Here is a 15,666-nt window from a genome sequence, read left to right on the forward strand (position 1 = left end):
TCTACTTCACTGGACCTCATGTGAGTCACTGTCAATAGGTCTGAGGACTTGAGATTGATTGGACCTTTTTCCTATTCAAAACAATATGAAATCCTATTTTCATAATTTATTTAGCTTACACTAATCTTATCTAACAAGAAAAGATATTTTTGTTTTTATACATTGTTATAAATAATAATGGGGATATGATGACAAAACACAATTGTGCCAAGTGGGAGTAGGCCTATCTTGTTAAGAAAAATGATTTAGAATACTTAAAGGACACATGAGTATATAAAACACCTTCACTGTTGTAATCATAGACACAACATATCCAGTGAAAATAACTTCTGCAGCACGTGTAACACAAAACTTGTGTAAGAGCGCACGCAATGGATCATGGGGGAACTTCTACGTTTGGGTTTCTCCACAGTGACACTTCTTCTCTCCTTTTAAATGCTCCATGGCGAGGATGAGCTGATTTTGAAGTGCCTGGAGACAAATATATTTGTAAATAGCATAATATAAAATACACAATCAACACGTTGATATTAATCGCAATGCGAAGCACATCAGAAACGTATCCTAATAAACGAATCACCTCCAACGAGGTAATTTTAAAATATTGTTGTTATTTATACAGGCTGAAATCAGGACAGCCATGATAGAGAACGGGGCGGAGATTTAGGACCCCGCGAAGCCTCCAGTAGTTTTGGTCAGGTATCAGCTGGTTATAAAACCACCAGGTGGAAAGAGACCGTGTATTTGACAACACTGGAGAAAAGCGGTTTGTCGTAATAGGAGAAACAAGAAAGACAACATGGACAAGACGGTCAGGACGGTCAGCCTTCCCACTCAGCCCGACAAAACCACCACAGGTAAAAGAAACTCAGTGCTCATGTCAAAGCTTTCAGCCGTCGTGTGCACTCGCCGAACTGTTGAAATTATCACACAGAGCACACGGCCAATCTTTATTTGGATATAGTGGTCTTAAAGAGCTCCATGTAACCCGGCGCGCTATACACCGGTGTGTTACCAAGTGGCGCCTTGAATGTTCGAGCAGCTGTAAAGTCCACTGAAGTTCAGCACATGACGTGCCTCACTACACTGTATGAGGATTTAACTAATAGTTTTGTTGTGTTCTACTGAGCTCAAGGATGCGAGGGTGCCGGTTAAGTGTTCGGTTTAAATGAATCTATTAGTATCGTATTAATAAGAAAGTAATAAATACAGTACTTATGTGATATGTAGCAGTCAAAGCAGTTGCAACAGTTTCAGCAATGGATTTGATACAACAGTTGTGGTACTTAAGCATTCAGTTAGCTGTGACATCCTCTCTCTTCATTCGTCTGATATAGATTAAGTAATAGTGATGTAACTCTACCTGTCTCTGCAGTCAACCTGGTGGAGAGCAGCAGCGCCCCCAGCGGGCTGGAACTGGTCAGTTCCTATCAGACCCACAGAGTGGGAGACCCCATGGACCTGGTGGCCCTGGCAACACAAGTCCAGAAGGTGTGGACCGAGATATGTTTTTAAATGTCATGTTCAAACTGTCAAAGTGTATACAAAGCACTGAAAATATTTGGACTTTGTCTTTAGGGGGATGATTTCATTAAGGCCAATGCTGGCAACAAACTGACAGTCATTGCTGACCAGATCCGATACCTACAGGAGCAGGCCAGAAAGGTAAGCATATCGGCAAACACACCAGCGCACACATAGAACGGGCTGTTCTCGTGGATACGCTACTAATACACAAATGCTGCAGTTTTTTTCCCCCAACCTATTACTTAATAATAACAACCTGTCTGAAAACGGGACAGTAAGAAAACATCATGCTCTTTATTTGCGTATGCCACATGTTGGACAGGATGACCAGACATGCCTACCAGTCCAGTGAACAGATTGTTCTGCTGTCTTTCTAGGTTTTAGAAGAGGCCAAAAGAGATGCTGACCTCCACCATGCTGCCTGTAACATTGTGAAAAAGCCCGGCAACATGTATTACCTCTATGAGCGGCAGTCCGGACAGAAATACTTCTCCATCATCTCTCCTCAGGTGAGCGTATCACTGATACATACTGGTTTGGCTGCTGAGCTGCCTTTAATGTTGTGTAACCCTGTGAGGACAAGAACTGTTACTTAACATCCCCTCAGGGAGACTTCTGCGAGAATGTTAATATGTGAATGCCTAACTAGACACCTGCAGGCATTTTGCTCCAACTATGTTGACAGTTGGGGGTGTTTGGTGGTCAGAGTTCATTTGACGCAGGAGAGCTGATAGTGAGTCGCTGGCCATAACAAAGGCAGTTTAGGTTGGATTCAACTGGTTGCTGTCAGCTAGCCAGGTACTGACATGGACTGTGGTGGTCGTGTAATTTATGTAATGTGAGGGAATTTTGACTATGATTTCTAATAAACTGTCAGGGAATGAGATTGTCACTTGTATTGTGATGTACCATAATATAATTTATTGTTTCACAGATTTCATGCCGTTAAGTGACTTTCAGTTGTTTTTTACAGCCAAGAATTCAGGCTCTTTTTTTACACACACGTAAATGTTTTCTTACTAAGGCTGCACACGTGTACCAATTTCTTTAATTGAAAGTCAGCTGCCTTTTAATAATTTATTACTAGTTCGTCATTAATAATATTAGAGATATGTTGGACATTTTTCTATTTAAAATAAACAGATTTAATCTCTGATCAGTGTCCAATGTAAAATCAGAGAAGGCTAAATTAGGAGTCAAAAGAAAAGATTGGGTAAACACCAAGTCACTGAAAGGTTAACTACATAACACAGAATAGCCACTTCATTTTAATTGTTGAGTTCCAGTGAGTAGCTCTTCAATAACTAGCCCAGCCCATCTTGAGGCAACTAGATGGCTAAAATGTAAAAATATCAATTTGTATAAATCATCTTTGTGTACTTTTTGAAATGATAAAAAAATCCCTTGTATTTTGATTGAACATTTTTTCATACCGGTATGAAGTATTTGTAAGTTGTAAGAACATACTTTGTGTCTTTGTCAGCTGATAATTTAAATTCCCATTTACCTAACTGATAATTGATCATGATCATTAACATCCTTTATACTGACACACGGTCAAATTAAACAAATCCTCAAATCCTTCTATTTTAATTAAACACAAAATTACTTGTTGTAAAAATGTTTCAGTTGATGTAAATCAACAAAATATTTCAGCCTTTTAACAAAAACTCAAATATTTTAGGCAGGGAGCTGTGTGTCTGTAAACTTCAATTCTTTTTTAAATCATTTGTTGTATTTTGACTCATCTCACCATAGCACATTTTCTTTGTCCTCCCCTCTGAAGGAATGGGGTTCAAGTTGCCCTCACTCTTTCGTCGGTGCATTCAAACTTCAACACGACATGTCCTGGACCCCCATCGATGAGGTGGAGAAGAGGGACTCGGAGATCGCCATCATGGATAAACTACTGAGCCAGAAGACTGCCATACCTCCTTATGCAGGACCCAACTTCAGGGGCCTCTCTGATTAGAGGACTGCTGAACTGGACTGAATAAAGGACTGGAATTTTTTAAAGGATGCTGGCTATAGTCTTAATGAACATCTACTTGAACTGACAGATCCATACATGGACTGGAATTGCTGATATCAAAACTGCCATCACACAGTGTCTGTGTGACTTTTACTGAGTGAAGACTCATAATGTGTTACAAAAACTATTGGTTTGTATACATATTGTTCTGATATTGGATGTATACACTCAACCTTAACAGTCTTCGCTAAACTAGAAAAATATCAGAGTGGGTTAATCTGGTTAGCCCGCGCAAGGAATTTCTTCTGAATAAAATTAGAAAAAGATGATTAGTCGGTTATCTTGCCAACATTCATCACAAGCATGAAATTCAAAAGGTGCCCTGAGGAGTTTTGTAAAAAAAAAAAAACTGTTTATAATCAGTGTGTCCCACCAAAATCCATGTTGCAAAACCTTTATTTATTTTAATTTTTCATTGTTAATATCCATGTTTGCTGCTGGCAGTTGTTTTCGTCTCTTCACTGCCTTTGTTGGTGCTGAACCACTAACAACTTCAGAATAGCATGAAAGATGCGAATTGTGTCTCCGATCACAAAACAAAGCCAAAAACACTGATCACAAATAAATCCAGTGTTCCACTGTGCTACTGACAGGGTTCTGTTAATGTGTCCTACAGCCTACATGAGATCTCACTCTGGTATTATAATGCCTTATTTGTATACAGCAGGGAAATACAACTGATCAATGTATTTTGTTTTCCATTTATAGACTGTAACCAACAAGATGTGAACAGATGTATAGTGAAGAAATGACAAGATTTGAGTTGCATTTGTGCAATTTTAGGTAAAAATTAAAATGGAACAACTTTATTTTAAATCAACATCTTAAGCAATTTAATTTTAAGTACAACTGGAGTTATTAAAGTGCTTACAAATTCAGAGATCTTGTTAAAAAAAAAAATCAGCTTTTTCTTTTGAATTAAAAACAAGGCAGTTAAAGGGGTCACAGATGGCTGTGAGTGTCTTCCTCGGAGGATGTGATTGTCAGCAGATAAGAATTAATGTGAGGCAGAAGCTGCCAGTTATCTGTGGCAATGTTAAAGTGCACAGCGTCTTCCTCTGACCTGATCATCAGCAGCATGTGAGACTGTGGTGGGAGAAAGACGAGCACTTTGAACTCGTCTTCTTCAGACAGGTCTGATACAAGATAGGGGAGGAAGTGTTTCTCCACCAAGGATATCAGAGCTGCCTCCTTCAGCTGGCAGCAGAACAGGCTGGTGGCACAGTCTGTCAAGTCCTTCCCACTGCTCTCAGAGCTCATCTCATCCCATAAACCCTCAAACAAGCTCAGTTTGTTGCCCCGTCCCCAGGTAGGAGGAGTAGGCGGAGGCATGAAGGCCTGCTGGAAAGCAATGTGTATGTCGGGCAGGACAGTGTGCCAGGAGAGCCCATCCTGTGTGGTGAAGATGGCGCTGGCATGCAGTGTGGTGGGGTAGGGTCTCCTGGGCTTCAGCGTCAGCTTCACCTTGGGACATGGCCTGTCTCTGAACAGACACGGGACGCTGATGTCACTCAGGTCGTCATAGTGGTCGTCTGTGAGGCTGAAGTGGAGGCAGATGCTGAAAAGCTGATGAAATCGGGAGTCCACAGCTTCGATGTGAGTCAGTTGGTAGATTAATGTGATTTCGGAGGCGAAGCTAGGATCGAGGAACTGAGTTCTGTAGGCTTCCAGTGCTACGTTTGCCTCTCCTGGGCTGCTCTCAGTCTCATTCCTGTTAAGGTCACTTTCTTTATCACTTTGTGTTCTTTCTCGTGGTTCAGACTGGGCCTTCATCAGCCTGAATACTGCCTTCTCCGTCTGGTGAATTGTTAGTGCGCTTGTGAGCCCCTCGCCCTCGGCCATGATGGAAGACAGCGTTCGCCTCTTGACCTGCCGCCCTCCCTCAGTCAAATCCTGTGCCAACACGTTGGCCAGCTTCTCCCGGGACAGCGTGGTCAGGAGAGAGTAGTAGAGGCGGGCATGGTCCATGATGTCTGTGTCTCCGTAGTGGCAAGTGAGGTGCTGCAGAATGTCAGCCAGGGGAATGAGCAGCGAGTCCAGGCTGGGATGGACGAGGAGGCGGCGGCAAACCCCCAGCAGGCTGTTCCCGAGACGCCAGTCGCCACTCACGCACAGAGATGAGGAAGACGGAGTGATGACGCTGGACAGGAAGCTGAGGGTAGTGTGCTGGGGGATTTCTCCTTCCTCCGCCACCCGAGCCAGCATCTTGAGGTGCCTGCGGAGGTCTTGTAAGGTGAGCTGGGCGAGCGGGGCCTCGGTGATGACTCCCTGGAGGGCCTTCAGGAGCCCCGCAGCCCAGCTGGACTCAGTGAGTTTGTCCTGGGTCTGGTCGGCCAGATTGATGAGGTGTGGAGCCAGGGAGGTGTGGTGGAGGTACAGCTGACACAGCTTCTCTGTCAGGCTGTTGGAGTAGCGTTCCACGTGACAGAAGTAGGAAAGGAAGAGGAGGGCAGCTCTAAAGAATGTAACAACAACTTCCCTGTTGCCTCCATTTTCTACAATATGCAGCAGCGAGGTGAGGTGTTCGTAGAGGTAGGCCAGGCCCCTGCCCTCCTCCCCTTCCTCCCCCTCCTCTAGGTAGACCAGAGACAGCAGGTTGAGACGGGCCAGCATGGTGGCACTGTCGTTGAACACGGTGGGCACTAGGGCCAAGGCTAGCTGTGGAGTCAGAAGCACGGGGAGGGTCTCGTCACCATCGCTGCAGCTGATTGGCCGGTTCTCAGGAAAGTGTAGGATACAGTCCATGTAGAAAAGCTTCTCTGGTGTACTCAGCAGTGGGTGCTGGGAGAGCACCACCAGCCGCTTAAGGATGAACGCTTCGTCTTCGGCGCTGAACAGGCTATCTGTGAACGCACACTTCATCAGCAGGGTGGTGTGGAGGAGGCCGACCTGGAAGCAGTCAACAAAGATTTACTGATTCATTAAGTCTAATTATCTCAGAAGTTAAAGGAAAGGTTAACATAAATATTGTAAATCAGTCATTTTCTCCTCACATGTACAATGGCAAACTGATTTCATTTTTAAGACGTTTTACTTCAGGGGCCTCTCTTTTTTCTAAAAGCGATTTATAGCTTGAAAAGCTATACTTTCAAAGTACTTTTCCAAGACTGTTTATCTATAAATACAAAAGTTATAATCTTTGAAATGTGTTTACATTACATAACATTACAATACCAAAGATGGAAATATCCCCTACAGTTTTCCAATTATTCTACATTCACATGAAACAAAGCACAAATGTATACACCGATGTAAAACATTAAAACCACTGACAGGTGAACTCAATCATTGATCATCTCTTTATAATGCAATTATATGCCAGGAAACCTTGGGTCCTAGTATTCATGTGGACATTCTAAACACTGCTGCAGACCAAGCAGCGCACCCCCCCGTACGGCTATGGCATTACCTGTAGGCCTCAACACTGAAACACTGTTGTGGCTGATCGATGCCAGTAGTTTTAATGTTGTGGCTGATTTAGATCCTTTAGGTTGCAAGGTGGGGCCTCCATGGATTGGACTTGGTGCGGCACACCCCAATGATTGCTCAATCGTATTGGGGTTGAGGGAGTTTGGGGGTATAAGCTATTCCTGAATTATTTCTGTAGAGTGGCTGGATGCACTGTCCTTGGGGGCCACTGCCATTACATAATGCCACAGCTGTGAGGGGGGTGTACTCACATCAGTGTCTAGAGATGAGTGTTACATGTCAGAGAACATCCACATTAATGCCAGGACCCATAGTTTCCCAGGAGAACACTGCATTGTACAGAGACGGTCAGTGATATTCAGGTCACCCATCAGTGGTTTTGATGTTTGGGCTGATCAGTGTACAGTACTGTTCATAATTTCATCTTACTGATAGAACAGTCCTCCCTGCTACAGGCGTTTAGCGGTGTCAAAGCAGTTTTACTGCTCATGCAAACCCAATAATTCCCACAGCCTCTGCTTCACATCACAAGCATCCACATGTTGGCTTTAATTGTAAAGCAGCTTGACAAGGTTATTGCCACCTGCTGTTTATCATTTAATATGTGTACAAAAACAAGACAAGAGGAATTTTCTGCACTCTGAATCAGGATATCACTTATCAAATATTGCATGGGTATTCAGACTGTTGGCTGGACAAAAAGGTTAATTTGTTGACGTCACCTTGGGCCCTGGGAAATTCTTATGAGCATTTTGCACAACGTTTTACCTCGCTCGTTCCCAGCAGACGCAGCAGCTGAGCTCTGAATATGGCAGGAGGGACGCCAGGCACCATCGCAACCACCTCTGTCAGTCTGTGTAGCAGTGCAGCCTGACACAGAGGAGTGAGGAGGTAGGACTCCTCCAGCAGGGAGGACAGGACTGAACGCAGCTCCTTACAGTCAGGCCCAGTCTGGAGGGTGGGCACCGTCCCCATGGGTCCAAGGATGACAGAAGACAGAATGGCTGAGTCTTTGTTATTCATCAGTCCTGAGTCCTGCTCTGCTTCCCATGCAACAAAAGAATTTCCTCCTAGAATGGCCTTAAGATGTTCAGGGCCAGCTCCAGTTTCCTGGGTGAGCTGATACACAGCATTTCTTAACACCAGAGTCTGAAGTCCTGCATAGGCCTGGTGGAGCCGGGAGGGCTCTCGCTGCCGAAGTCCACCTAAGAGCTCCAGGCGCTGGGAGAGAAGGCCCGGAGAACAGGCCTCCAGCTCCTGCAGGCAGTCACAAGCTATGGCCCGCAAAGAGCGATGGGCAGCATCGCCGTGGAGGTCACTGGTGTCCTGGGCGATCTGAAGGAGCAGGTCCAGGAAGTCTTGAGATGCTCGGGATCGACTGCTCACACAGGAAGTGCAGACCAGCACGGAGGTGAGGGCCAAGAGGAGGTGGCAACAAAACTGGACAGTCTTTGGAGGGCACTGGGCGAACACTGACATGAGCTCCAGGGCTGTCTCCTCGCCCACTGACTCTGAGGGACACAGCACGGTCGGATGCTCACACAGTGGGGACAGCAGGAGGACCTGAGGTGGAGAGAAGGTGGAAGAAACATCAGTTTTCACAGCATGAGAGACCACACACAGGTGGTAAATGAAAAATGCCAAAGATAACATATCACGTAGGCTACTTATTACAAATGATTACACACTTGACAAACGTTAATAACAACAGCCTCTTTGTGCTTTCTGTCAATGACTGACTTTATTTATTTTGGAAAACAGTCAGAGGGACAATTTCCCAAAGTCCAAGTTGACATTTTGAAAAAAATAAAAAATAAAATAAACTACCAAAAGAAGTCACATTAGTTAGCAAGAGCCAAGGTTTCACTAACCGTAAGACCAGGAGCAGTATTTCGTACCGGGTGAGTTAGCAGTGGGGAAGGCATTAAAACGCATTTATACCGCACGATACAGGGACCGGGGATTCATTTATTGTACATTTCACCATATATGCTTCTATCCTTTACCTTCACACCGTAGCTGGCTCTGTCGTCTCGCAGCTCTCGCAGCAGCTCTGCCAGGAACGCCTCCGCTGTCGTCCCGGAGAGGAAGCGGGACGGACTGCGGGAGAAGGCAGAGATCCTCTCGGCCCAATTCACCGCCATTATTATCCCCTTAAACCTCACAGCTAACCGTCAAGCTCAGTAACTCCGTCCACAGTCATTTTTTTCTAATGTCATCGAGACAAGTGCTCCTAAAAGACCCCCAGGACGCACCCACGGACCTGTAGGATCCACCAGGGGCAGGGCACGAGTTCCGCGTTATGTCACGTGCACTTTTACCACGCGCAGTGTTACATCAGCGCCCCCTGCTGCCGCGGGGTCCTACCTGGCGCCTGCTTTATGTAGGTGTACGTACACTTTGCTGTACTTGTACTCTTGTTATATATTCGCACAAAAATATCGTAAAGCAAGGCCACACACAAAAATATAAACTGAATCCAAACAAACAGGCAGCATGAGGTAAAAAAAAAGAAAAAGAAAAAAGAAAGAAAAAACAGAAAAAAACAACAACTTCTCCTCTCACTCAACAGAAGAAGGAGGAAGTTATGGATGACCATATTTAATAACAGTTCACTCAGTAGGAATGGTGGCGTACATCATAGGCCTGCAGTGGGTGGAGGAAGCAACACCAAACAGATTGTGCTGATTTAGTGGCAATCCTGCTCAGCATCCAAACCACGAAAAGACTGAGAAGACTTAATGCTTGAAATCCAACAACGACGGAGCTGACAGAATAGACAAAAGAACAACTAAGGTGGGGGATGTCATGGATATACCTTATGGCAAAGGAGAAGCATAGCAATACTGAAAAAAATGAATAAATAAAGAAGAAATTGAAATGAGAATGAGAAAGTGTTTTACCCCCACAGGCAGGGCTAAATAAACCACTGTTTGAAAAGTATATCAAATTAATGTTTGGGATGTAAAAGGAGTGCAGAACATATGCAAATCCACTGTAGGAAATATGCGGGAGAAAAGATAAGTCTAGCTCAAAGGAGAGGTAAAGCAGGAAGAAAATGAAAATAAGAGGGTATCCTGGAACAGCAGGAAAGCAGCAATTCAGGAAACAGTGAAGGAAAATGTACCCTGAAAGACACACAGAAAGCCGGGGTGGAATGTTTGAAAACGATGGGGATATGTTGCAGCTCTGAGGCATTGTTTAACTAATTAATTTTAATCATATTTATCTACTCTGCTGTCAAGCACTGCTATATATCCCCATGCTAAGTACTCCAGTACAGTAGGCGGCGGTATGCAACACTAAAGATTATAGTTGCAAACCGCCATCCAACCAAAAGAAGAGGAAAGATGAACTGACCTATCAAACGCTTCGTCGAGAAATCAACACGGAAGTGTTTTTAAGGCGCCAATTTTGTATCGTCTTGGAAGCGGAGCCATTTCCCCTCTGTGTTTTGTCTGTTTTTAATCGCCTTCAAAATTACAACAATGTCTGAAAACACTTTCCCTCTTCATAGTGCGGATGCGATAGTGAACTTTTACCGGACAGAAGTTCTCACTGGCCAAGAGGCAAAACACTTAACCAAGAGCGATCTGACTCCTGCTCCGAAGGTAACGTCCGTTCAGTGTTACTAACGTATGCGGACACAGACCGAATATTTCAACTTGACGACACGATGAGGACGTGAAAACGGTTTACGAGAAAAAAGTAACAAAAGTCCACGATGGACTTGATGATGAATTTATAAGAAATGGTGCCAGACTATGGCGTTGATTTCTATTTTCCTACTGTGGGGAGACCTCAGTCCATTGACATGTTATGGGGATAAAGTCGTATTGTTTAACGGTATCAGAAGAGCAAGTATCATGTAAAGCTGTACGTTAGGATATGATGCTTAAAACGACTGAATAGGACCAGATAACCATATAGCCTAACATTGTTACAGCTGTTTACAGTATGTCAATATGCAGGATTCATAACATGTAGCCCAATGATAACACAATCATTTGGTCCATCAGACAATCGAACGTTATTTGGAAGTATTTAAAACACGAGTCACCAAAAATATGTTTGTTCCACTGTTGTTTTTATGTTGGAGAGGAGTCAGAGAACTCCAACAGACTAGATTAAAAGTCAGATATACTGTGTGAGTTTCAACCATCAGTCCTCAATAATCAGATCATTAACAAAGTGCTCTTTAATTCTCTCTTTCAGCCGGAGGCAGTTCAAACATTGTACATGAGGGTGCTGCATCTCCTGTATCGTTTCAGACCTGAGTGTCACTCCATGGTAAGTACTGTGTTTGACAGGAAACATGAAGCTGTTTGCATCCAAACCTGTGTACCAGTTCATGAGGTCAATATTTATTTCATTATAGACTTGGTTCACAGTGAGCAGTCTCATGTGTTCCTTTTTGTATATAATGTCACCGTCAACACCTAATATTTATGGAGGTAACGATGTGGTGGTTTATGTCACACGTACTGTAGTGTCCATAGCCTGTCTTTGTTTTTATACTACCATTATTTAAAAATAATTTGTTTTCCCACAGGTTCCCCTTATGGAGAACATTCAGTATCCAGAATATCACGAGGGGGCCACTGCTATTATGAGTGTCTACATACGCATGTGAGTTCTCCCAGCAATCACAAAACAATGAAAGTTATAATGATTACAAAAAACTGTCAGATGTGTATCTACAGTACATCTGTATTTATCAGTAGTGTTTGTGATCTCTTTCAGGCAACAGTTCCTGCCGATGTGCTTGGTGTATGATTTCTCACTCAATGACCTTCTATCGCCAAGTACGTTTTTTCTTTCAATTTTTTAATCTGCCGTTTTGTTTTTTTTGTTTGTTTGTTTGTTTGTTTGTTTCATCAAACTATATTACTTATTTGCACATCTGGTGACCTAGATGTCAGATGACCCTGGATACTGTTCTTGTTCTTCCCCTCCAGAAAAACAGCGGACTCTGACTATCCTCAGTGCCATCATGAACTTTCTTCACTTCAGGAAGCAGAGGATGGAGATAGCCCTGGAGAAACAGGCCAAATTTGTATGTTCTGTTGGTCCAGTCTAGTGTGGTGGGGAAAACTGACGTGCCCTTTAAAAATGACATGATGCCAATATGATCCATTTGTGTCGCTCAGTGACTCAGTGGCCAGTTGAACACTGCTGCTGGAAGTGTATCTTAAATCTTAAAAGAAAAAAAAAAGACAGACATACTGGCCAACTTCTTTCTCAACAAGGTTTTCTATTCTCTCTCCTGTCAGAGGTCAGATATGGACAGACTGCAGGCTTACAAAAAAGGCACTTTAGAAGCAGAGAAGAAGATTGAGATTCTGACGTAAGTATTCGATGAAATGTGTATTTGATTTTTCAAGCTTCTTTAATGTCATGTTCAGCTGCTTTTTGGGGATATTATTTCATTTTAAACATAATATTTCAGCTGTTAGTTGGGCCAAAAGAGCAAATTTGAATCTTTTACTTTTTTCTGACATTTTATACACCGAACGATGAATCTCATTATTGAATGCATACTGCCAATATTATCTAAATGCAAAATGAGTGGCATCGCTGGAGGAGCAGCAAAATGCTTTATACTGCAATAGTACTTTCCTAAACCTGTAAACACGCTTTAATATGTAAAATGGGTGAATTTACCCTTTACTTAACAATTCTGTTTTCATGATGACAAGAAATCAGAACATACTGAGTTGTGTTTCCTGTACTGTAACTTAAAGACAAAAGTAGTGTGATGTTTGCTGTTCATGTTCAGGACCATCCCACCAGAGCAGCAGGCTGAAGCTGATGAGCTGGCAGCTGCACTCGCTGAGCTGCAGACCAACACCATGCACGAATGCCAGGAAGTGGTAGGTGCTGATGAAGCAGTCAGAGCACTAAAACCTGATGTTATGTGTGCTGTCAAGTGAAATAAATGTATCTCCTTTTTCAGAACGCAAAAAATGACATCATAGCAGAGCTGAAAACCAACAATGCAGAGAAGAATCAGAAACTGGTATGTGATATTGTGTGGTGCTTAGGTGTACTGTTCCAAACGCCCACAGAAAGATTAATCCACATGACAAACACTAACACCAGAGGCCTTTCACTGAAAAGATCTTTGCTGTGTGGATGTGTGTTTCAGACCCAGCTGAAGGTGGATGTCAGCAACCTGAAGGAAGACATCAGCAAACTCAAGTCTCAGATTGTGGAGTCTCCAGAGGAGCTCAAGACTCAGATGGAGAAGATGCGGGAGAACGTCAAGAACATCAAGACCTCCATCGTGAGTGATCTCCCAAAGCTGCTGTTTGAAGACAAATATATGCAATTGTTTCTTTTTATTTAGCTTAAAGCTTTTGATGGCTCTGATTTCAGGAAGACACGGATGAGCGTGTGGTGGAACTGCAGAACATGGTGCAGAATATGACGCATACTGAGGCTGAGATCCAGCAGATGTCCAACCTGCTGCAGGACCTGGAGAGCAGCATGAACAACACCAAGCAGCGACAGGAGGAGGTAAGAACAGGCCTTCCCGACAATAAGCACCATAAGTTTACATTCTCATTCTCACTCTCATTTTCTGTTATGGAATGGGTGGAACACACACTACTTGCATGGCACAGTTGAGTCACTGCCACGATCAGAAAAAAAACAAACTGTCACCTGCTGCTGAAAGAAAGCTGGGCAGGATGGTCAAGTGTCGACCAAAAACCATCAAAAAGGAAGTCTGCAATGGGGAGTGGTAAAAGATTCAGGTAGATGACAACCAGAAGCTTGTGGATGGTTATTAAAAGCACCTAATTGAGTTGAAAATGGACTAGAGATATTTAACCAAATATTAAATACTATATGTACATGTAACCCAGCAGGTTTAGTCACATTTTCAGAAGACTTCATAAATAAATTAATTACTGAACCAAACCCCATGAATATTTATTTATGTATTTATTTTTTGTGACAGAGTAGTGTGTGTTCCACTCATTTCATCACAGAAAAATGTACATTTATCAGAGGCTTTTGTCCAAAGGGGCTCACAGTAAATCATACATCCATTCATACACTGATGGCAGTGGCTGCCATGCAAGGTGCCGACCAGCACATCAGGAGTAGTTTGGGATCTTGCCCAGGGACACTTTGGCATGCAGACCACGGGAATCCAACCAGCGACCTTACGATAACAATATGCTGGCTCTACCCCTGAGTTACAGCAGAAATCATTGGAACTTAAGACTGCCATGATCTGTATGTTCTTTACAAGTATATGTAATCTTTTCACCACAGCTGTATTTACTGAGCAGAACAGAGGCTGCTGAGCTCTGCTGCCTGCTGTGAGCCCTCTATTCTAACGGCAGCTTTTCACTACAGCTAAAAAATTGCCGCAGCAGTTAGTGCTTATGCCCCCTATAGTTTTGGGGCTACCTTTGAATTCTAGCCTTTTCTTACAAATGACCACTTTTGAAACTATCTTTGACATTTTTGTACAGATTTCCGCCTTAGTCATGAGTGGTATTAGCAGTGGTGATGAATGTTAATGAATTAAGGGAATGATTGTTCTCATCTTAGGTTGTGCCAGGCTCCAGAATTAACAATCCCCCACATATGTGGCATAGAAACATTATATTCCTCTCTTTACCACTTGTTATTGTGCAATTACGCATTACTATATCATTGTTCTGTATGTGTGTCTGTGTAGCACCAGGAGCTAATGGCTCAGTATGAGAAGAAGCAGAAGGAGCTCAAGAATCTGTGCATTGAGGAAGGACAGTTGAAGCGAGCTCTGGCCATGAAGCTGGACAAAGAGTCGAAACAGAACATCCGCAGGCAGAAGAAGAGAGAAATGAAGGAGCAGCATGTTCAAGATGTGTTGGGGTATTTAATACATACAACATGATTCACTACTGGTCATTTCTACAATCATGGGATTTACACAGAGTAGTAAAAAATCTGATTCATAGGAATAATTTCACAATCCACTCTACAAACTGAAAGTTTAAAAAAACAACAAATTTGCATCGTTCCCCAGGCAGTGTAACCAGATCCATCAGAAGCGTGAGGAGATGGCCGAGAAAATCCAAGAGATCTCCAGTGAGACGCAGCAGCTGAAGGCCAAGATCCAGAGTCTGAGAGATGTGTGCAGCAAAGAGACAGAGAGAGCTCAGGTAGGAGCAGGACAGCGAGCCTTCACCTATTACATGTCTGCCTCACTGTAAGAGACTAACATGTTCCACCTCACTGTGTCCAGGCTCTGTACGACAACCTGTCAACTTCAATTGACGAGCTGCACAGGAGAATTGAGCTGCACGTCGGGGACCTGCAACGTGATGTCACCAAAATGGCTGCAAACTTTTAAATGGATCATTTTGACATGTTCATCATTCTATTCCTGTGTTGTTATTTCTCTGTTATGTTTTTACTGTTCTAACATTGTGTTGCCTTTTTAACGTTTACTATTTAAAATAAGAAATAAATAATAGTTGTGTATATATAAAAAAAGAGGAAACACTGTCATCTTTGTTCTTAGTTAATACATTTGATTAGTTCCAACTGTTTAGCTCAAATGTTTCAGAATGATCAAATACGCCGTTCAGGTATGACAGGACAGTAACCATATGTTGCACTGGTGTGGCCCAGAGATCATACGTTTTGCTCTGTGATCATACACAACTGAACCTACT

The 15,666-nt window shown here is 43.1% G+C and overlaps 3 protein-coding genes across 3 annotated transcripts; 2 read left to right on the forward strand and 1 right to left on the reverse strand.

Annotated features, from left to right (window-relative positions):
- Window positions 1–664: 664 nt before the first annotated feature.
- Window positions 665–3,825, forward strand: c6h1orf50 (chromosome 6 C1orf50 homolog). The gene is made up of 5 exons (XM_037100882.1): window positions 665–857; window positions 1,376–1,491; window positions 1,579–1,665; window positions 1,905–2,036; window positions 3,314–3,825. Exons 1-5 carry the CDS (start codon window positions 800–802, stop codon window positions 3,497–3,499), a joined length of 579 nt encoding a protein of 192 aa, XP_036956777.1. The 5' UTR covers window positions 665–799; the 3' UTR covers window positions 3,500–3,825.
- A 114-nt stretch (window positions 3,826–3,939) lies between these two features.
- ap5b1 (adaptor related protein complex 5 subunit beta 1) lies at window positions 3,940–9,332 on the reverse strand. Its single transcript, XM_037100880.1, has 3 exons — window positions 8,995–9,332; window positions 7,757–8,551; window positions 3,940–6,448 (listed from the first exon to the last, which is right to left on the reverse strand). Exons 1-3 carry the CDS (start codon window positions 9,130–9,132, stop codon window positions 4,502–4,504), a joined length of 2,880 nt encoding a protein of 959 aa, XP_036956775.1. The 5' UTR covers window positions 9,133–9,332; the 3' UTR covers window positions 3,940–4,501.
- A 1,037-nt stretch (window positions 9,333–10,369) lies between these two features.
- nuf2 (UF2 component of NDC80 kinetochore complex) lies at window positions 10,370–15,666 on the forward strand. The gene is made up of 13 exons (XM_037100881.1): window positions 10,370–10,599; window positions 11,204–11,278; window positions 11,541–11,617; window positions 11,732–11,793; window positions 11,947–12,044; window positions 12,262–12,335; window positions 12,768–12,861; window positions 12,945–13,007; window positions 13,137–13,274; window positions 13,367–13,507; window positions 14,685–14,860; window positions 15,015–15,150; window positions 15,234–15,666. The coding sequence occupies exons 1-13, from the start codon at window positions 10,477–10,479 to the stop codon at window positions 15,339–15,341; spliced, it is 1,365 nt and encodes a 454-aa protein (XP_036956776.1). The 5' UTR covers window positions 10,370–10,476; the 3' UTR covers window positions 15,342–15,666.

Source organism: Acanthopagrus latus, chromosome 6 (genome assembly GCF_904848185.1).
Source record: "Acanthopagrus latus isolate v.2019 chromosome 6, fAcaLat1.1, whole genome shotgun sequence".
NCBI classification, from domain to species: domain Eukaryota; kingdom Metazoa; phylum Chordata; class Actinopteri; order Spariformes; family Sparidae; genus Acanthopagrus; species Acanthopagrus latus.